The sequence below is a fragment of the Sus scrofa genome, chromosome 15 (assembly GCF_000003025.6).
Source record: "Sus scrofa isolate TJ Tabasco breed Duroc chromosome 15, Sscrofa11.1, whole genome shotgun sequence".
Taxonomy (NCBI): Eukaryota; Metazoa; Chordata; class Mammalia; order Artiodactyla; family Suidae; genus Sus; species Sus scrofa.
The window spans coordinates 45802125-45825315 of record NC_010457.5 but is presented as its reverse complement, the minus strand read 5'-3'; the positions used below and the strand labels follow the sequence as shown (position 1 = coordinate 45825315).

The following is a 23191-nucleotide window of genomic DNA, read 5'->3' as shown; positions in this document are numbered from 1 at the left end:
ATGGCTGGCTTCTGCTTACTTATGTGTGTCTATGAATGTGCTACACAAGTGAAATACAGCTTTCAAAATCCTTTATTTTTAATACCTAACTTGACTTTTTTTTTTATTCTGCCATAGACAAAAAATAGATTCTAGAATTTGTAAGGAAGCTATCAACAAATTTCATTCTAATTTGAAAGAACAACTCATCAAAATGGTAAGTTTATGGACATTAATTTGTTGGTCCTTGTATTTTGTACTAATCTTGAGCAGCATACTGTATCCTGGAAAAGCTTGCACTCACTTGCTGGCAATGTGTAAAGAACTCAGAACGATCCATTTCACATGTTTTTAAACTAGACATGATATACTGTAAACGGATAAACATTTAACTCTGGAAAATACATGCAAATATTTATTTTTTGCTTTGTGTAGCTTAAAGAAGTCCAGATGCTGCAAACTCTCAAAAGGAAGAAGGCTAAGGTAAATCATTTGTGCGACATGAAACATAGTCCTAAAGCACACACATGTATGTAGGGTTAATCGTTTATCTTTTTAGTCAGGGTTTTAATTTGGTTGCTATGGTGACTGATGAGGTGAGCACTGTTTCTACCAGCTAAGGAATGGGGACCTAGTCAGCCTAAAAATGGCTCTCAAGCCCCAAATGACCACTGGTAAGTATTCTAAGTAATGTATATTTGTCACTATTGTGTCAAAAACAAAACCTTTCAGAGTAAAGAACTGTCTCACGTCCTCTCATGTCCCAGGTAAAGGGACAGCTTGGGAAGAATCCTGGGTTAAGGGTCGGGAGCCCTCCTTTCTTGTTCTGCTACTTTCAAAGTACTGTACAGGGAGGGAAGGATAAACAAGCCAGGAACCAGGGGGCCCTCCTTGCCCCTCTGTTTGTAGCTGGACCACGCGACGTCCAATGTGCCAGCTCTAAACTTGCATGAACCCACATGTAGAAGCACAGCACCCTCTCTTCATTTATAATAGAAATGGGTTTGAAATGTTTATATTTTTCTCTCTGGTGATAGAAGTCTTTGTTATTTTTCAGTTTCAATGTCTTCTTGGTCAATTTTGCAGTTCTTATAAACAGGCAGGAAGTGAATATCTGACAGTGGAATATTACATAGTCACTAAAAGTGACCACTGATATAATACAATTTATTTGGGTTGAAATGTTCTTTAAAACAAACTGTATCATGACATTCCCCTGCTTCAATATTTTCCTAGTGTACCTAGATAAAATTGAGATTCCCTTATCGTTCATAGGGTAATAAAGATCTGGCCCCACTTCTCTTCACAGCCGTCCTGAAGTGGATACCCCTGTTCTTTTCCTTTATGGCAAATATCACAAGTTGTAATATATCCTGTTTGTACGTAATGTCTATCTTCCATATTAGACCAAAGTTCTAGTGATGATAAGAATGGGGTTTGTCTTTTTTCCCCACTTTATTTCCAATACCTGGCACAGTGTATAAGCAGTGCTCAAATATTTTACAAGATTAATCTTTACAAAATTATAATAAAGTGTTTTTCTTAGATGATTTCAGATATCGAAAAGAAACGGCAGCGTTTGATTGAAGTCCAGGATGAACTGCTTCGGTAAGATAAATATCAAATCTACTTTGAGAACTTAACTAGAAGGATTTGATTAGGATATAGCATAAGAGAGCTAGTGCTGTGTTGCATTTAAGTCCCAGGTTTTCTTTGATGTTGGAAGATCAGTGAAGGCAGATTATGCTGTGGAGTAGAGAAGCTTTTGGCAAAGGAGAACTCAGGACTAATCTGTCCCACATCTGATCTCTCAATCCTGGCCTGATGGGGCAGCCTGATGAGAGAATTCATGCATGAACTCTAGAACTAGACTGCCTGGGTTTGAATCTAGGCCATACCACTTACTGGCTGTGCAACCTTAGGCAAGTTACTTAAGCTGTTACCCTATTTTTAAATGAGCATAATGACTACACCTCACAGGGCATCGTGAGAATTAAGTGTTCATTAATGTTACTGAAACGTATACCGTGGCATGGCGCCACATGATCCATTTCCCACTACTGGGCCAGGAGAACTTCCACCAGGCTGTCTCTGTGGTCTGGTTAGGAAGACTAGAACCCAATCAGCTGGTCAACCAGCTAGTATTTCTGCGGTCTTCCCTACAGACAGGACTGTTGTGTGAGCTGGAGGGTTGTAGTAAAGCATCAGCAGCAGGTCTACTCTTTACTCTTAAGGAGTTTGAAAACAGCCCAAGAAAGTGGTATTAAGAGAAAGTACAACCTATGAATAAGTTTTAAAGAAGAGACTGCCATAGAAGTTTAGGAGAGGGAGAAGTTTGTTGTCCAGCCCTTCGCTGAAAGCTTTCACTGGCCCAGGCCAAAATGAGATAATAATGACGCGAGGCTTTTTAAACTGTTGGCTGTTGTGTGTGCTGGGCACTAAAATGCTTTATTAACTCATTAATCATCATCCTAACTCTGTGAGGTAATTTCTTTGCCTGTATAAGACTCAGATCTGTCTTAGGGATCAGCCTCTTGTTCCTTTTCTAGATAGAGTTTGGAAGTTGATAAGTATGTTTTGAAAATGCATAGAAAAAAACAAATGCAGGGTATTGTTATTTTAACCTTCCATGAGAAAAACCTAAGGCCCAGGGAGGTAGCTTACCTTTAGCCACTCGCCTAGGAAGTGGGGAGCTGGTATCTACAGACTGGCTCCAAACCTCGCACCCTTGCCCACAACCCTGACAGCACAGCACTTGTTCAGTGTAAGGAACTGTTAAGAGCGCTTTTCTTTTATAAAATGATGTTCGAGGACAGTTGCTTTTTATATCTCTATTTGTGAGAATAAAAAGTTGACAGCCTCTCCCCATTCTTTTTTATGTATTGGTCCATAAAAGCCAGGTTGCCCCTTTTTATTTTATAGGTTAAGAAACTAAGCCAGTGAGAGAGAAAGCAGGCTGTCCAAGGTTACACATTTTCATCCAGGCACTCTGATAGTTTTTCCACTGGTTTTATTAGACTTTGGCAAATAGACAAAATTTCAATAAGAGGAAGGAGGGCAAAGGGAAAGGTTTTTATCCATGCTTTTTAACTGCAGTGCCTGTCTACTTCTGCCTGAGGCGTGAAAATGTTTACCCAAGTACATTTTAATTCAGTAATTTGCAAGACTCTAAAAATGACTTCAAGAATTTTAGGATATGGAAGTCATTCTTCTGTGAGTGTCATTGCTAAGAACTCACTGTGTGTTATATTTAATCCTTTCTGTATTTTAAATTGAAATCTAGAATCTTTCACATTGATCATTTCACAGCTGAAGATATCCTAAATCATTAGTTCACTTTTTTTCTTACTTCCCCTTAGTATACATACATATACTGTCTCATACACTAGAGGCTACTGTTATACTTTGTCATTTATTCTGGGGAAAAAATATATTTTTTTTGTTTTAGGTTAGAACCAGAGCTGCAACAACTACAAATAAAGTATGATGAACTTAAGGAGAGAAAATCTTCCCTTAAGAATGCAGCATATTTCTTGTCCAATTTAAAACAGCTTCATCAAGATTATTCAGATATTCAAGAGAAAGAACCAAATGCAAAGGAAATGGTAACTTCAATCTTTACTTTTCCCTGTGCTTGAGAAGTTACAGGGTATTTGCAGGCTAAAGTACCAGAGCTTTGAGGAAAGAAATGGAGGTGCAACATTAGTGTCTACCCAAAGCAAGATCACTATAAATTGGTGAAAATTACTTACATCATCATTCCTTTAGCTAATTGAGGCTAGAGGAGTAAAAAGTCTCAGGTGACCAACTAGGCTTTTCTATAACTGTCATCAATCTAAAACCATTCAGACATGTTTTAAAAACCAACCTCTTGTTATTTGTTCAGTCTATTTTTTTAGTATCTTGTTTCTGAAAAACTCGTCATTATCTTATATAAGTGGTAGGTGTAATTTTAGAAGCGGAAAAATATTTTAAAAGAGCATGTAGGTGCTGAGACCAGCTCAGAAGGTGAGGGCTGAAGATTGGGCGCTGTGAAACTTAAGGAAAGATTAACATAAAACAAGACACAGAGACATTTTTTTCTTTTTGTCTTTTTCTAGGGCTGCACCCTCGGCACATGGAGTTCCCAGGCTAGGGGTCTAATCAGAGCCATAGCCTCCGGTCTACATCAGAGCCACAGCAATGCTGGATCTGAGCCGCGTCTGCGACCTACACCACAGCGCACGGCAACGCCGAATCCTTAACCCACTGAGCAAGGCCAGGGATTGAACCCGCAATCTCATGGTTCCCTAGTCGGATTCGTTAACTACTGCGCCACAACGGGAACTCCAAGACACAGAGACATTTTTCTTAATCATAGGTGGAAAGCAGGGACTCAAAGTCTCGGGGACCAAGAGCCCCGCCTTAAGAAACCACACTGCTTTTATTGTGCTCTTTAGGATTACATCAAGTGAGGAGGGGGCTGTAGGTGCAGGATGCAGTTTATTGTTTTAAAAGTCACATCGCTGGTAGCTGGTTAAGCTTTTACTCTGGCCTTTAGGCATTTAACAATCATTAGCATTGAGGAAGCCTGGCGTCAGCTGTCTGCATAGCATCCAAAGAATCACCATTGTGCTTCCACAGATGGTGTGCCTAGGTTTGCACCTCATTCTCCTTGCTGATGCATATCCCTCTAACGACCCCTCATAAACCCCCTGGGGCCTTGAGGCTCCTCTTCCTCTTATTTTAACAGGATGTATCAGGCGTGCCAATCTGGACAGGTCCAGCATGCCTAGACCAACACATTATGTCCGTATTCAGCTGACCACATGAATAACTTATGCCTCTTTGTTCTTAAGCTTTAGTTATTTACCAGCACTGCGACTGTTTTTCAAGCAGGAATATAGGGTAAAGGTAAAGCACAAGATGGAGTTTTCAGCATAGAAAAGAGAAGCAAAGAGGCTAAGAAAAGATTGTAGAAACATGTCTCCCGATATGTAGGAGTTCCTGTTGTGGCCCAGCAGGTTAAGAACCTGACTACTATTTGTGCGGATGTGGGTTCAATCCCTGGCTTCATTCAATAGGTTAAGGATCTTGCGTTGCTATGGTGTAGGTGGGAAGCCTGGGAAGTTCCCAGGCTGGTTTGACCCCCTAGCCTGGGGTAGCAGGTCACAGCCCTGCTGCTCAATTTCATTTCTAAGAAAACCACCTTGAAAACATATTAGACAACAAAAACTATCATACAACTGTCAGGATTTGCTTACCCTTAGGATACAATTTGTACCGTGAAGTTTGGCTTTGTTAATTATTTCAAAATCTTGAGTTTTTTCTACTTTATGGTGGGGTTTATGTTTAGTCTATGTTAATTTAGTCTCAGATCAAACAATTTTTCCAGATGATTTCTTAAATTTTTTAAAAATTTTATTGACATATATAGTTTTACAGTGTTTCTGCTTTACATCAAAGTGATTCAGTTGCACAAATATACATATCCATTCTTTTTCAAATTCTTTTCCCTCATAGACTAGTGAGTAGAGTTAGTCCCCTGTGCTATAGAGCAGGTCCCCGTTGACCATCCATCCCATGTGTAATAGTGCATATATGCCAATCCCTCCCTCTCCCACGAGATAATGGATTTTCATGGGCCTCATGTTCTTGTTCCATCAGTTTTTGCAATAAATAAATCTGTCATCTGTTTTTCTGTATTTAAAATAGGTATGAGATCAAGCAGATCCCACAGAACTCTAGCTGACTTGCCCAAACCAAGTCTTGACCTGTCCCAGAAATGATTTTGTTTTAAATAATTCAGATGCCACAGTTCTTTGAATCAACTGATATTCTGGGATGACTGGCTCAAGTTTTGCAAAGCAGTTCCTTTGCAATCTTGCTTACCAACTCTCTTAAAGAAACATTAAAACTAGTTTTCTCAAAAAAAAAGAGGAAGAGTGATTTACAGAAAGCTCTATTACACTGGCATTTGGTTGTAACACAGAGCTACATAACAATGAATGGATAGGGTTATAAAAGTTTTTTATATTTGTTAATCTAAAGTTGTTTTCCTTCAACAGTATGATTCATCTAGCCTTCCAGCTCTGCTATTCAAAGCAAGACCTCTTTTGGGAACTGAAAACCATCTGCAAAATAGCAACTATCAATTGGAAAAGCTCCTTGACCAGAAATGAACCAGTTTACTAAAGTGTACACATACAAAGATTAGTCTCAAGCTACTGCCTGTTACCTTCTGAAACTGTACTTTTTAATTAATAACCAAAAAGGGAGATAATGGATTTTTCCAACGTATTTTTCCACAAAGAAAATTGGGAGGAAAAAAACCTAAATTTTCAGTTGAAAATTTTTTTATTGTTATAGCAATATTCTCAGATACATTAAAAAATAAACTTGTCTCATTGGTCAAGCTGGCTGTATGGTTTCACCACCAAAATTTAATTTTACTTTGTCACTCTCACAGAGGAACAGATCAGTGATTGCCAAGGGGGAGTAGGGGACGGATGAACTGGGAATAGCAAATGTAAACAATTATATACAGAAGGGATAAACAGTAAGGTCTTGCTGATCTGTAACAAGCCGTAATGGAAAAGAATATGAAAAAATATATCACTCAGTCACTTTGCAGTATACCAGAAACATTATAAATCATTTATACTTCAATGAAAAAAATGTTACTAAAAATTAGGACAGTTAGTTTTAGAGGTCCTAATTTTCTGGTTAATATCAAGTAATGAGTTAAAATGTTGATACCTAATCAGCCCAAGACATACACATGTTTTACCCTACATATAAACATGCAGAATCAAGCTGATGTGAACATAGACCAACTTTGTTGATCAAATAAGATCTGTACTGAATTTAAGCACACTGAATTAATTTTTGATAAAACTGGTTTCAGTAAAAAAAAAATTGGAAGCAAAGTGATAAAACATAGTTGATACATAACACATTTTAACAATAAGTTACTATGTTATTAAATCGCTCTTGAAGCAAATCATAGCCTGGTTATATAAATGTCCATAATTAGCTACTCTTGTAATACTTCTATAATTAGTTCATCAGGAATTTCATCTACTCCATCATAACCGAGAAGACTGTTCTCTGCAGCTTCTACCAATTCAGCATCTTCTGTAGCCTCCAAAAAATAAGTGTCATCAATGCTATTATCCCAGTCAACATCAGAAAATGTACCTTTTGACAATGCTCTGGATGGTGCTTCATAAGGATTCCTGGTTTCCTTGTTTGCTGTTTCATCTGTTGTAAACTCCTCTTCCTTTAAGTTCCAAAGGGGATGGTGAGGGAGAATGGAGGAGGAAGAAAATACCAGTTATTCAATCAGAAGGTGTGACAATTTCACCATATGGTCCATCTATGTTGAATTAGGGCATTCAGTTCAATAGCTCCTGAAATGAATGCACTGGATGATAGAGGCACCATGGGGATGGGCTCACTGTTGCTGCCTTTGTGGCTCAAACTCTTAAAACTCCAAATCTGGAAATGCCTGTAGTTCCTGTGGTACAGTCTTCAGTGTACAAAGATGGGGCTAGAGCAAGGGTAGACTTTTTTTTTTTTTTTAAGTGGATAAGCCAGCTGAAGGCAAGTGGGAAAATGTATCTGAAATCTTAACAGACTCATTTCTCTACCAAGTATTTTAAAAATTAACAAGGATTGAGAAAGTTATAAAGAGCAGTTTTGAAACAATTGTCAATGTATGACTATGGATTTGTATATTATAGTATTTTATCAAATTTTCTGAATTTCACTATAGGTATATAAGACTGTCCTTATTCTCCAGCTACATGCTTAAATATTGAGATAAGGAAGGGTTTTGATGTCTTTAACTTACTCTCAGGAGGCTTCTAGTGGACTGAATGCTTCCCGCCCCCCCCCCCAATCCCACCCCCAGCCACCACCGTTCAAGTTGAAAAACCCTAACCCCCAGTGTGATGGTATTAGGAGGTGAAGTCTCTGGCAGGTGATTAGAACATGAGGCCAGAACCCATGAATGAGATTAATGTCCTTATAAAAGACCACAGAGAGCTCTCTGATCCCTCCTACTGTGGAAGGACATGGAAGATAGCTCTCAATGACCCAGGAAGCTGACCTGAGTCTGCCAGCATCCTGATCTTGGACTTTCCAGCCTCCAGAACTGAGAAGTTTGTTGTTAGATCAGCCTGAGATGCCTAAAACAGGATTCATTGAAAGTAACGTGTAATGGAGTTCCCTCAACTCAGCCACAGCAGTGACAACGCCAAATCCTTAACCTGCTGAGCCACGAGGAAACTTCCCCCAAACACTTTTTAACCCTTGTATTTACCAGAGAATCTGGCTATCAGCTCTTTTATGTCTAGCTCCCACAGACCAAGTGTGAGATTTCTACCACTTCAATCTTGGATGTGTGAGTTTTTTTCAGATTTTTTAAAAAATCAAATTGAATGGGCACCAGTTGTCCAGATTGTAAACTCAAGCACTAATTCAGCCCGAAGCAAGTAACGTTTATTCTAACCATAACAGGATAAAGGAAAAGGCTGAAAGATGTGGGGGAATAAAACCCACTAAATTAATGCCTAGAAAACATGACAAAAGAGTACTTAATAAAAAATTCTTGTAAAATATTAATAAGATCCCATAGAAAAGTAGACAGAAGACAGTTACAAGCAGTCCATAAGAGAAATACACAGTAAATCTTTTGAAAAGTTAAAGAGCATTGTTAAGAAGTGTAAATTACAACAGCTGAAATGCCCCTTTATGATACCTACCAGGTTGGTAGAGATTAAAAGGTAAAAAATAAGCAAGGCTGGCAAGTGTAGGGTAATTTAGTCCCATAAACTGTAAAGTCTAATTTCCTATCATTTTTCCCCTGTGCACTTTATGTATTTTCTAATTTTTTTTTCTATAATGAATATGAACTACTTAGGTAAATAAAAGTTTTGGTTTTTTTTAAGGAAAAATGGTAATATCTACCAGAATTGAAAATGCATACACCCTTTGACACAATTCTACTTCTAGAATTCTTCCTACCTAGATATAGCTGTTTAAAAGAAACAAAGATGAGTATTTTGATATACTTTGTAAAGCAAAAAATGAAAAACTTAAGTGTCTGAAACTGGTGAAATAGCTAGCTATACAATTTCTTACGCAGCAGTGGGAAAAAAATGAGGTTCATATTATCAGATATGTGCTGAGATGGAACAATCATTACAGAATCTTACTAAGTGAAAACAAGGTACCAAACAGTGTTTGAACACTACCTGGATACCATTAGCTCATTTATACTGCTGTACCAAGAACTAATTAGTAAGGAGAAGGAAACTAAAAACTACTTACTTCTTTGAGAAGAGACAGGAGACATACTTCAGGCGGTAATGGGAAACCTGCATCAGAAGACAGTAAAATAATTTTATCTAAATTACTTCATTTTAATATCTAATTTTTACTTTGTGGTAAATGTAAAAATTAGTAACTTACAGTTAGATTTGAAGTTTTCTGCTTTGCATACAGGGTCATGGCATTTTTGATACCAAACTTCATTTTTTAGGTCAACCAAAATCCTTTGTGTTAAAAAAAAAAATTACTATATGTGAATTAAAAAAATTACTATACAGACTGACTGGACAGAAAGCAAAATTCAGCTACATGCCATTTACAAGAGATATGCCAAAAGACTTAAAGATGGAGAAAAGTTTAAAAAGGATGAGAACAGATCATACATCAACCAAAGAAAATCATGGTTGCCAAAAATATCACCCGAAACAGGTTTTATGGCAAGAATATTGATAAGAATTATTCCCAGGAAGATATAATTCCCAAACTGTACTCTTCAAATAAGAGAACTTCGGAATGTCAGAAAAACTGACAAAACTTCAAGGATAAAGAAACATCTTCAATCATAAATCAAGATTTTAAAAAACACTCTTGATAACTGATCACCCCCCCCAAAACTCAGAATATAGAAAATCTGAATGAGAATATAAAACAATTATAAAAACTGACTATACTAGATACAATGTGAATCAAAAAAAAAATTTTTAATTTTAGGGCCACACCCACAGCATATGTAAGTTCCCAGGCTAGGGGTCGGTCGAATCGGAGTTGTAGCTGCCAGCCTACACAACAGCTCACAGCAACGCTGGATCCTTAACCGAGCAAGGCTTGGGATCAAACCTGTATCCTCATGGATGCTAGTTAGATTTGTTCCCACTGAGCCACGACAGGAGCTCCCCTGAATCAAATTTAAAAGTATTCTTTCACACACTTTCTCTGACCACAAAGCAAATTATTTAGAAATAAATAACAAAAAGATAGCTAAAACTCATAACTTAGAAATTAAAAATATTTTTAATAATCAAGTGACACAATGAAAAATGATGACAATTAGAATGTTAAGAAATGAATGGAATTGAAATTATATATTGAAATATCTGATACAGAACTAAGACAAATTTAGAATCCTAAAAAGTTATCTGCAAAAAAGAATGGCTGAACACAAATAAGTAATTTAGAAAATGAACAGATAAGCTTTAGTAAATTAAAAGGCAGGAAGTAATAAAGAGCAAAAATTTAGAAGAATCAAGGCCAAAATGTAAAGACTAATAAAATTCTTGCCAGATTAATTTTTTAAAAAGATAAAGATATAGGAGTTCCCATCGTGGCACAGTGGTTAACGAATCCAACTAGGAACCATGAGGTTGCGGGTTCGATCCCCGGCCTTGCTCAGTGGGTTAAGGATCCAGCGTTACTGTGAGCTGTGGTGTAGGTCACAGAGACGGCTCGGATCCTGCGTTGCTGTGGCTCTGGTATAGGACGGTGGCTACAGCTCCAATTAGACCCCTGGCCTGGGAATCTCCATATGCCACGGAAGCGGCCCAAGAAATGGCAAAAAAAAAAAAAAAAAAAAAAAAAAAAAGATGATATAAAGATATGTCATTAGAAATTAAATGATATAATTACAAATGCAGAATATACTAAAAATATAAAAATAGTATGAACTTTTCACAATAATGTTGAAATTTTGGCAGAGCAAAGTACTAGGTAAAAATATACCAAACCAAGCAAACTTATAGTTACAGAAAACCTCAACAATCCTGTAACTGCTAAATTTAATTTTAAATTTGATTAAGTAGTTTAAAATCTTCCCACGTTTCACAGAAAAAGAAATATAAAGTGGCTAATATTCTATGAATATGGTATTGGGACAGGTACCAAGGAATGAAAAATGCTAGCAACGCAGTCTAACTGCTGGATAAACATTGCAATAATAGACTTCCTAACACACAGACTGATGCTGCCATTCCTAAACTGCACACCGAAGTGCCCCAGGGCATGTAGGATATTTATATCTTCCTAGAGAAACACAGTGACACCTGACATCTGCCAAGTATCCTGCAAACTATGTGCTTGTAAAGCACAGCTTCAGTGTGATGTCACCCTTCATTCCTTTCAGTGATGCCCCGTTTTTGTGGAGCTATGTTTTTTGGTGGTGGCTGTGGTAAACAGTACCATAAACATCAATGTGGAATGAGACATGACCACTGTGGGGGTGGCAATGACCAGCCTCATTCCAAGGTATAAGAGTTTGTGTATGCAGTGAGGAAAACAACACACAGCCCATTAATAATACTTAAGAAGGGTCAAACGTTCTGAATTTTCAGGTATAAGGAAAGTCACATGTAATGTACACATGGTGACTGTAGTTGATACCGTATTTCTTATCTGAAAACTGGTAAGAGAATAAATCTTACAAGTTCTCATCCAAAGAAAAAAAATAACTATGCATGTGTGCATGGTGATGGATGTTAACTAGATATATTTATTTCTTTTTATTTTTTGCTTTTTAGGGCTGCATCTGTAGCATATGGCAGTTCTCAGGCTAGGGGTCAAATCGGAGACCTACAGCTGCCGGTCTACACCACAGCCACAGCAACACCAGCTATCAGCCATGTCTGTAACCTACACCACAGCTCACGGCAATGCCGATCCTTTAACCCACTGAGCGAGGCCAGGGATTGAACCAGCATCCTCATGGATGCCAGCTGGATTCGTTTCCGCTGAGCCACTAGCGGAACTCCCTAATGATTTATTGTAGAGATCATTTTGCAATGTATACAGATATCAGATCATGCTGTACATGTGAAACCGGTATATGTCAATTATACCTCAATTTTTTAAAAAATGAAATATATTTTCTTTCAATTGATGAATATTGTTTTTTCAAAGATCTACTAAATTATTAGGACAAATACTTAAGTTACTTGAAAACTGATTAATAAACAGAACTGTTAGGTATTTCTTTTGTACTTGGAGCAATGAGAAAAAATTACTAAGATTCGAAGGGCACCAGGAACCTCTCAATTAACGGCAGTTTGCCAGGGGGAGAATCCTTATCTATAGAATGCTTTTTACAGGGTGTTTCTGTTGCTGCAGATGACAAACAAGCCTAGAGTCTATGGATTTATGAGGTACAATTCTCTGGACATGTGATACATTCTCTGTAACTGTGAATATAAAACACAGACATTTTACAACCTTAACACTCCCTTCTGTGTGCAGTGACTGCTCACTTCTGCCTCAACCCGGGTTAGAGAAAGTATCCAGATGCAGGAAGGATGTGGGGAGCCTTGCCAGATGTCAGGGCCTCACTCTGCTTTACTGTGCCTTGATGCCTTGTATCTTTAAAACTATTAGGGAGTTCCCTGGTGGCTCAGCAAGTTAAGGATCTGGCATTATATCACTGCTGTAGTGCAGATTTGATTCCTGGGCCAGGACCTTCGGCATGCTGCGGGCATGGCCAAGAAAAAAAAAGGAAAGCAGAAAATAAACATATTACTAAAGCTTAATTGGGTAAAGCTTAACTAAAGCTTAACATTACCAAAGCTTAACATTGGGTAAAGTCTCCAAGTGAGGTTTAACAATCCAATCTTCAAATTCATTAGTAATCAGGGACTTTCAGATGAAGACAGCAATATCATTTTACATTCACCAGACTAGCAAAGCACACTTTTAAAACTTAATGATAAAAAGTGTTGGTGAGGAGTTCCCATCATGGCACAGCAGAAACGAATCTGACTAGGAACCCTGAGGTTACAGGTTCGATCCCTGGCCTCAGTGGGTTAAGGATCCAGCGTTGCTATGAGCCGCGGTGTAGGTCGAAGACACAGCTTGGATCCCAAGTTGCCGTGGCATAGGCCAACAAGTACAGCTCTGATACAACCCCTAGCCTGGGAACCTCCATATGCCGTGGGTGCAGCCATAAAAAGCAAAATAAAATAAAAAGTGTTGGTGAGGAGTTCCCTGGTGGCTTGGAGTGTTAAGGATCCAGTGTTGTCACTGCTCTGGCACAGGTTCAATCCCCGCTCCAAAGGCACAGACCAAAAAAAAAAAAAAAAAAAAAAGCATTGGTGAGATTACAGAGCAGTACAAAATCTGAAAACACCGAGTTCCCACTGTGGCACGCAGAAACAAATCTGACTAGGAGGATATGGGTTCAATCCCTAGCCTCAATCAGTGGGTTAAGGATCCAGCGTTGCTGTGAGCTGTGGTGTAGGTCGCAGACACAGCTCATATCTGGCATTGCTGCGGCTGTGGTGTACACTGGTAGCTGTAGTTCCAATCTGACCTCAAGTCCAGGAACTTCCATATGTCATAGGTGCAGCCCAAAAAGCAAAGCAAAAAAAAAAAAAAAAAAATTCAGGATAATAGTTACACTCTTTGAAGAAACTGGGGTCCCAAGGTGCTTCTGAGGTTTGGATAAATTGTTTCTTATGGCAGGTGGTAGATATGACTTTTTAGTATTAGTGCTCAAAATGTACATATTCATTATATACACACTTTTATATACACAATTTTATGTCTGATGTATTTCACAGTTAACTTTTAAGCATAAAAAAAAAAGACTAGAAAGATACACCAAAATCATAACCATAATTATCACTGCTTCTGAGACTATGGGTAGTGTTTTCCTTTGTGTTTTTCTATTACAGCTTTGGACACTGACTGTAGTTTTTAAAACTTTTTTTTAAACTGAATTAACTTATATAAACATAGCACTGTCAAGGATGCCCACTTTCACCACTTTTATTCAGCAGAGTATTGGAAGTCCTAGCCACAGCAGACAAAAGAAATAAAAGGTATCCAAACTGGAAGAGGTAAAATTATCATTATGTGCAGATGACATGATACTATATATAGAAAACCCTAAGGATGCCACACAAAAACTACTTGATCTCATAAACGAATTCAGCAGAGTAGCAGGATACAATCTGGATATGGTTTCCCCTTTTTGTCTGGTTGCTGTGGCTAAGACTCCAATACTATGTTGAGAGTAGGCATCCTTGTCTCGTGCTAGATTTTAGCAGAAAGGCTTTCAGCTTTTCTCCATTGAGTATTATATTGGCTGTTGGTTTGTCATAAATAGCTTTTATTATGTTGAGATACGTTCCCTCTATACTCACTTTGGTTAAGAGTTTAATCATGAATGGATGTTGGATTTTGTCAAAAGCTTTTTCTGCATCTACTGAGATGATGTGATTTTTGACTTTTCTTATTAACTAATGTGTATTATACTGATTGATTTGCATGTATTAACTATCCTTGTGAACATGGGATGAAAGCCACTTGGTCATGGTGTACGGTTTTTTCATGTGTTGCTGGATTTAATTTGCTAAAATTTTGTTGAGAATTTTTGCTTCTGTATTCATCAAAGACATTGGCTTATAAATTTTTTTATAGTATCTTTAGTTTTGGTATTAGGTTGATGGAAGCTGCATAGAATTGGGAACACTTTGGAAGTGTTCCTTCTTCAATTTTGGGGAAGATTTTAGGAAAGATCAGTATAAATTATTTGTATGTTTGGTAGAATTTGCCTGTGAAGCTATCTAGTCCTAGACTTTTGTTTGTAGGGAGGTGTGGGTTTTTTTTTAATATTCAACTTCATTTCTAGTAATTGGTCTGTTCAAATGATCTATTCCTTCTTCATTTAGTTTTGATGGGCTGTATGTTCCTAGAAAGTTGTCCATTTCTTCTAGGTTGTCAGATTTGTTGGCATATAATTGTTCATATTCTATGATATTTTGTTTTTCTGCAGTTATCAGTTGAGATCTCTCCTTTTTCACCTCTCATTTTATTTAGGTTCTCTCTCTTTTGTTCTAGGTCAATCTGGCCAGAGGTTTGTTGATTTTTTTTTTTTTTTACCCTTGCAAATCATGGTTTTATTGATTTTTTTCTATTGTTTTTTATTTTTATTTTTTTTTCTCTTTAGGGCTGCATCCGTGGCATATGGAAACTCCCAGGCTAGGGGCTGAATCGGGGCTGTAGCTGCTGGCCTATGCCACAGCCACAGCAATGCAGGATCCTTAACCCATTGAGTAAGGCCAGGGATCAAACCCACGTCCTCATGGATGCTAGTCGGGTTTGTTAACCACTAAGCCATGACAGGAACTCCTGTATTGTTTTTTAAAATTTCTATTTTACTGATTTCCTTCCTTCTGCTGACTTTAGGTTTTGTATGCTCTTCTTTTTCTAATTCTTTTAGATGTAATAAATTAGGTTGAGACTTTTCTCGTTTTTTGAGGATGGCCTGTGTCACTATGAAATTCTTTTAAGAACCTACTTTTGCAGCATCCCATAGGTTTTATATGGTTGTGCTTTCATTGTCATTTGTCTCAAGGTATTTTTTAATTTCCTTTTTGATTTCTTCATTGACCCCTTGGTTTTTTAGTAGCATGTTACTTAGTGTCCATGTAATTAGTTTTTTCTCTTTTCCCATGGTTGGTTTCTAGTTTCATGCCCTTGTGGTCAGAAAAGAAGCTTGAAATAATTTCTTTTTTTTTTTTTTTTGCTATTTCTTTGGGCCGCTCCTGCAGCATATGGAGGTTCCCAGGCTAGGAATTGAATCGGAGCTGTAGCCACTGGCCTACGCCAGAGCCACAGCAACGCTGGATCCGAGCCGTCTCTGTGACCTACACCACAGCTCACGGCAACGCCGGATCATTAACCCACTGAGCAAGGGCAGGGACCGAACCCGCAACCTCATGGTTCCTAGTCGGATTCGTTAACCACTGCGCCACGATGGGAACTCCCTATTGCTGTATTCTTGTAGTTTTTGTCTGATAAATTCTTTATTTCTCTGTTTTAAGATTGTTTTTCTTTTCCTTTTATCTTATATCTATGAGATGATGAATCTATATTAATTTTCTTGCAGTAATCATTCCATGATTTACGTAAGTCAAATCATTATGCTGTACATCTTTTTTTTTTTTTTAATGGCCACACCCTTGGCATATGGAAGTTTCCAGGTTAGGAACTGAATTCCAACTGCAGCTGCAAACTTCGCCATTCTTAACTCATTGCACCACAGCAGGAACTCCCTCCTTCTATTTTAAATGATAATCTTGCTGGGTATAGTATTCTAGGTTACAAACTTTTCCGTAATGGAACTTTGAATATATCTTGCCACTCTCTTTTGGTCTGTAGCATTTCTGTAGAGAAATCAGACGATAGCCTTATGGAGTTTCCCTTGTAATTAACTCTTTGTTTTGCTCTTGCTGCCTTTAGAATCTTCTCCTTAATTTTTGCCATTTTTATTATAACATGTCTTGCTGTAGGTCTGTCTGGGTTCATCTTCTTGGGAACCCTCTGAGGTTATCTAGGTATGTTTCCTTGGGAAATTTTCAGCAATAATTTCTTCTTCAAATACATTTTCAACCCCCTTTTCTCTTTTTCCTCCTTCTGGGATTCCCATTATGCATAGATTGAAATGCTTGATATTACCCCACAGATCTCTTATACTGCTTGCATTTTTTTAATTTGGTTTTTTGTCTGCTGTCCTGATTGGGTGATTTCCATTATTCTATCTTCCAAGTCAATTATTCATGCCTCTGCATTGTTCATTCTGCTGTTCAATGCCTTTAGCTCAGGCTTGCATTGCAGCAAATGAATTTATATAATTTTTCTGGGCTCCTTCTTATAGTTTCTAGTTCCATTTTCAAGTAATCTGCATTACTGTCAGCTGTTCTTAATTCCTTCAGTTTTGTCATTACCTCCTTTTTGAACCTGGTGTCTATTAGACTGAAGAGGTATGTTTCATTGTTGTTCCTTCAGGGGAATTCTCCTGTTCTTTTAACTGAAATGGTTCCTATGCTTCTTCATTTTGCTTTTTTCTTATTCTTAAGAGTTTAAGGAAAATAATTACTGTAGTCTTAAAGGGCTATTTATGTGTGTAGCCTGTGTGGGTTGACTGTTTTTTTGGTGTGAGGGCTGCTTTTGGTTTGGATAATTGCTGTCTCCATCCTCAGTGTGTGCAGGCTGTTATCCCCTTAACAGAGGGTGTGTAGGTGCATGGCCTTCCTTTGCTTCCAGGGAGGGGCAATGGGCCCTGCCTGCAGGCAGTGCCTGGTAGCTAGGCCTTTGGCAGTGGCAGCAAACCACAGGGAGGATGTGGGAAGCACCTAGGGCCCTTGGCAGTAGCAACGGCAGGAAATAAGCATTCCTAGGGAGGTGAGGGCAATGGGTGGTGCTCGGATGCAGGGCTTTCCACAATGGCGATCCCTGAAGTAACTGGGGCGGCAATTAGGGCTTGTTCACAGGACCCTTAATGGTAGTGGGTCACAACTACCTCTGGAGTCTGAGATGGCTGCAGTGGTTTACACTCACTCCTGTAGCCCATGCAAGAGGTGCCCTGACACCTGAGAGGTTGCATGTCCACAGAAAAACAAGTTTCTATGGCAGTCTCACCTCCACTCCTCTCACACTCTCCAACAATGGTGCCTTGCTTCTCTGGCAGGCCCAGGCCTCCTGCAGCTGAGGCATACACTCTCTAACCTTCTCAGGCTGTTTTCTATGCAGCCTAGTCCTTTTCCCAGAAATGACCTCCAACGCCTAGGTCTCAGCTGCCAGCCCTAGTCCAAGTGTCTCAGGTTGTGGTGCTCTGGGCGTTGGTAACAATCATCTATGCAACTCCATCTCTCTGCTTTGTCCTCCTTATACCAGCTGCTGTGCTTTTTTTATGATGCTCTGAGACTTCCCCTCTGTCCCTGCTGATCTCCCCATCAGTTAGTGGCCTCTCAGTGTGCAGATCCTTTCCTCTTTTACAGCTCCCTCCCTCTCAGGAGTGCTGGTCCCATCCTGATTCGTTTTTCTCTCTTCTCTTTTTTCGCTCCTTTTGTTCTACCCAGGCATGTGGAGGTTTTCTTGTCCTTCTTGGAAGTCTGAGGTTTTCTACCAGTGTTTAGTAGATGTTCTGTGCAAATCATTCTACATGTAGATTTTTTTTTTTTTTGATGTTTCTGGAAGAAAATAAGCTCCATGTCCTACTCCTCCACCATCTTGATTCTAGCCTACATTTTATATTTCAAATTCTCAGCTTTGACATTATCAAAACATAGCAACATTTCTCATATCATAAATGATAACTATTGGGTTTCTATTTTATCCTTACTCTAAGCATTTCCTTATATTATTTACACTTCTATTTCTGGTTTTACTTCATCCTATCCTTCCTCTCCTTTTGCCAGGGACCTTCTAAAGAAAACACTTCAGAACTCCCGGCACATATAGAAAGTATTCAATAAATATTTTTCCCAGAGTCCCCATCGTGGCTCAGTGGAAACAATCTGACAAGCATCCATGAAGATGCAAGTTCGATCCCTGGCCTTGCTCAGTGGGTTAAGGATCTGGCATTGCCATGAGCTGTGGTGTAGTCGCAGATGTGGCTCAGATTCCATGATGATATGGCTGTGGTGTAGGCCAGTGACTACAGTTCCAATTGGACCACTAGCCTGGGAACCTCCATGTGCCATGGGTGTGGCCCTAAAAAGATAATCAATCAATCAATCATTTTTCCCTTCCATACATTCTTCGTCTTGAACATGTTAAGATAATCTTTTTTTTTTTTTTTTTGGCTTTTTGGCTTTTTGCTTTTTAGGGCCTCACCCTGTAGCATATTGAAGTTCCCAGGCTAGGGGTCAAATTGGAGCTACAGCTGTTGACCTACAACACAGCCACAGCAACACGGGATCCAAGCTTCATCTGCAACCTATGCCACAGCTCAAGGCAACACCAGATCCTTAATCCATTGAGTAAGGCCATGGATCAAACCCACATCCTCATGGATGCTAGTTGGGCACGTTACTGCTGAGCTACAATGGGAACTTCCCATGTTAAGATAATCTTAACTCCAATTCTTAAACACGAACTGAACAGTTTCCTTCTTGCCAAATTTGCTTCAATTCAGACTATGTAGGTGTCAAACACCAAATGGCTAATGCCTCTCATTTTTTTCTAGCCCCATTCAATTCTACTTTAGTTTCCTCAAGATTAAACTATTTAGGGAGTTCCCATCGTGGCGTAGTGGTTAACGAGTCCAAGTAGGAACCATGAGGTTGCGGGTTTGGTCCCTGCCCTTGCTCAGTGGGTTGACGATCTGGCATTGACGTGAGCTGTGTGTAGGTTGCAGACGCGGCTCGGATCCCGCGTTGCCGTGGCTCTGGCGTAGGCCGGTGGCTACAGCTCCGATTCAATCCCTAGCCTGGGAACCTCCATATGCCATGGGAGCGGCCCAAAGAAATAGCAAAAAGACAAAAAAAAAAGATTAAACTATTTAGGGAATTAGATTAAAAATAAAGTACAAATAAAGATGATAGATGCTAGAGGCAAGGTAATAATTATGATACTCAAATATTAAAAAACAATTCAAATATAAATTAACAACTAAATCTACTATAAAAAATCATTTTAATATTCTCAACTTTAAAATGATAAACATTGAAAATATAACACTGGTTAAATACACAGAACTCACTAAGAAACAGTATTACTTACATGATATTATTACTCTTGTGGGCTCTTCCGATGTTTTCACACCAGCGATATTTACAAATATCATAAACCAGTAATTCTTCTGGGAAAAAGTAGTTCCAACGCCGAATCCCTAAAATGTAAACAGTGTTTCTTAAGGTATTATTACTCTGTCATGTAACAGTTAATATAGAATAAAATTATCTTTACCTCCTTTAATGTCATTTTTATTCACCAAAGAGAGAACAAACTGATCAATTTCAAAGTAAGGTGAACACTGAAAACCTTCAATGGTTTCTACTGCAACAGAAAGAAAAGTTAATTATAAATTACAATTGCTAAGAGTTGAGAGTTAAATTTTGACATAAGTTGTTATTTAGGACAATTATGGGTTCTGCATAATTTTTTTTCCACCAGTTTTTTTTTTTCCTTCTCTACAATTCGCTTTTTTTTTTCTTTTTAGGGCCACACCTGTAGTATATGCAAGTTCCCAGGCTAGGGGTCAAATTGGAGCTGCAGCTGCCAGCCTTATGCCACAGCCACAGGGGATTTGAGCCATGTCTGTGATCTATACCACAGCTCACAGCAATGCCAGATCCTTAACCCACTGAGCAACGCCAGGGATTGAACCCACATCCTCATGGATACTAGTTGGGTTCATAATCTGCAAAGCCACAATGAAAACTCCTGCAATTTGTCTTTTAGTCAGTCATGGATTCTTACAAGAAAGCAGGTAAAATTCAAACCTCTCAATTAAGTCAAATGTTAACTAATTTTCATAAAAAGCTTTTATTATCACTTCAACTGCTTTCTTTATTCTGACAAATAGAAAAGCAGTCCTTTCCATCCAGAAGCTGGCCTAGTATTTTCACTGAGGCCTTGGTGTCACTACAAGCTGGCTGGGGACTCCCAGCCCAGCCCTGGTGTTCTCCTATTAACCATAAACTATTTTACAGAACTTCAACATCAGATAAGGCTACTCTGTGGCTATGACGATTTAAGACAAAAACGAGACCACTCTGTAATCATGCCTGAACACAAGACAAAACATTTTCCAAACCACATAAATGACCAAAGCCCATCTATCTTACCTAACAAAGAGCTGCTCGTTCTTTACCAACCATAGCTTTAGTCAGCCTTCCTTCTAAATAAGTTTTATCAAGATATTCAATTATAGAATTATCAGTGACAGCACTCAGTTCAAAACAAACCCACCCTTCCTTGGATATTCTTCAAAAGCATGAATCCTACAAGCCCTTTCTAACACCCTTTTACAGCAATGCTGCACGGTCTCCATGGTGTGCACTCTCCACTGTGGCATCTGTAATAAACACAGCTTACTAACCACAGGTATGTTCTCCAGTGCTCTTTAGCTGTAGGGCACTGACAATTCAGGTGTATTTTCTTGTCTTTTTTTTTTTTTTTTTTTTTTTTAGCTATTTCTTGGGCCGCTCCCGCGGCATATGGAGGTTCCCAGGCTAGGGGTCGAATCGGAGCTGTAGCCACCAGCCTACGCCAGAGCCACAGCAACTCGGGATCCGAGCCGGGTCTGCAACCTACACCACAGCTCATGGCAATGCGGGATCCTTAACCCACTGAGCAAGGGCAGGGACTGAACCCACAACCTCATGGTTCCTAGTCGGATTCGTTAACCACTGTGCCACGACGGGAACTCCAATTCAGGTATATTTTCTAAGACTCCAGTGGAATCATTTAGAATAATTTATTTAAAATCTCATCAAAATTTAAAGACAGATAATCTATTTAAAGTAAAGCCTAATTTCACTTGTAAAAATAGTATACCTAATTAAAGACATTTTAGAAAATATATATTTAAAGCAGAAATTGGAGAAATAAACTCCAAATAAATATGTAGAAATAACTATTAAATAACCAGAGGAAAATAAACAGGTAAGAAAATGTTATCCATTTTTTAAAATGAATTTCTGATACCTCACATATAATTTTAATCTTATTATAAATGAGCATTTTCCATATTACATAGAATTTATAAATATAAATTAAATGGCCAAAGAGTATTTTATAGTACATTACCAACCCCATTTTGTGGTACATTTAAGTTTTCAGTTTTTCACTATTATAAATGATAGCCCAAAATACGTGTATAAAAATACATACTGAAGAGTTTATTTATGATAGCTTAGAAAAAGATCTATATTTTCTTCAGTATAGGAATGAAGAACATGTATATTTTTAACAAAACTATATGGCCATTAAAAGAATGAGGAAACTCTACACTTACCAAAATATAGGAAAAGCTCTACCTGCAACAGTAAACTATTAATATTAGCAGTGGTTACCCATCTCTGACTGTGGACAGAGGGATGAAGAGAACTTTCAGGTTTTTTTCTTTATTTTATAAAAAAAAATCCACGTTATCTTAATATTTTCCCCCAAAACAACATAAAATAAAAATTAGTGAATAAGCTTTAAAACACATTTTTATACTGTCTCCATTTTGGATAGAAACTCAGTTGTTCTGAAGGACCAATACATATGAATACTTGAGATTTAATTTTCTTAAAGTCTGTATCCTTAAATTTTCATAGCAAATTGCTTTCTTAAAATTACCTGAAGTATTGGTACTATTAAAATACTCAAATCGTTTTTGTTGAGGTATGTCGCATGTCAGAATTCGTAAAGTATCTGAGAATCTGAAGAAGAAATATGAACAACAAAATAACATCATGTTAGAATTAAAGAGATGTGATTACAGAAAGGGTACCATTTCAAATAGTTCCATAACAAAATCCACTCTTCGACAGCTAACCATCTATGTCATATTTGCCTACAAAAACACCAATCCTATCCATAGAAAAAAAGAGCAGTTTGGTGATCATTTAAAATACTTCCCTCAACTACAGAGTGATTCATAAGACTCCAGGACTACTGAAGCTACAGAATGAAGTATCTAATTCTATTCCTCAAATATATAGAGCCTTTGAAATTTTTGTTAATAAGGATTTTAAAAGTCTGAATAACAGGAAGAAAAAAGAAGGAAAGAGGAATGAAAACAAGCAAAAGGAAAACAGATTAACTGAAAGAAAAAGACTTTCATAACCATAAATAATTTAGCCTTTATTTCAAGAGGTAAAATACCTGATATTTAGTTGGATACACAAAAGATAATTAAGGAATTTTCACTGTGGTTCATAAACCCAACTAGTATCTATAAGGATGCAGGTTCTATCCCTGGCCTTGCTCAGTGGGTTAAGGATCATTGCCGTGAGCTATGGTGTAGGATGCAGAGGCAGTTCAGATCCTGTGTGGCTGTGGTACAGGCTGGCAGCTGCAGCTCCAATTTGACCTCTAGCCTGGGAACTTACACATGCTACATGTGCAGCCCTAAAAAAAAAAACCACACAACAAAGCTTAAAAAAAAAAAAAAAAAAAAAAAGGCAATTAAGGTAGT

The 23191-nt window shown here is 38.1% G+C and overlaps 2 protein-coding genes across 12 annotated transcripts in view; one reads left to right on the top strand and one right to left on the bottom strand.

Annotated features, from left to right (window-relative positions):
- The window catches only part of CENPU (centromere protein U), a 32900-nt gene extending 26146 nt beyond the window's left edge, over positions 1-6754 (top strand). For 2 of the 3 annotated variants that reach the window (XM_003133338.5, XM_005671710.3), the window contains exons 9-13: positions 118-196; positions 415-462; positions 1526-1587; positions 3428-3584; positions 6027-6754. In XM_003133338.5, coding sequence (XP_003133386.3) covers positions 118-196; positions 415-462; positions 1526-1587; positions 3428-3584; positions 6027-6140 — 460 coding nt within the window. In that variant the 3' untranslated portion in view covers positions 6141-6754. The remainder of the gene's footprint in view (positions 1-117; positions 197-414; positions 463-1525; positions 1588-3427; positions 3585-6026) is intronic. The other variant, XM_013984043.2, reaches the window with a different exon arrangement.
- The window catches only part of PRIMPOL (primase and DNA directed polymerase), an 86792-nt gene that overhangs the window by 25737 nt on the left and 37864 nt on the right, over positions 1-23191 (bottom strand). For 6 of the 9 annotated variants that reach the window (XM_013984037.2, XM_021076331.1, XM_013984038.2 and 3 more), the window contains 6 exons: positions 22351-22433; positions 19969-20058; positions 19783-19891; positions 9436-9518; positions 9295-9341; positions 5362-7240 (listed from right to left, as the gene is read on the bottom strand). In XM_013984037.2, the coding sequence (XP_013839491.2) occupies positions 6995-7240; positions 9295-9341; positions 9436-9518; positions 19783-19891; positions 19969-20058; positions 22351-22433 (658 nt within the window). In that variant the 3' untranslated portion in view covers positions 5362-6994. Of the gene's footprint in view, positions 1-5361; positions 7241-9294; positions 9342-9435; positions 9519-19782; positions 19892-19968; positions 20059-22350; positions 22434-23191 lie in introns of those variants that run through there. The other 3 variants (XM_021076332.1, XM_013984041.2, XM_021076333.1) reach the window with 3 other exon arrangements.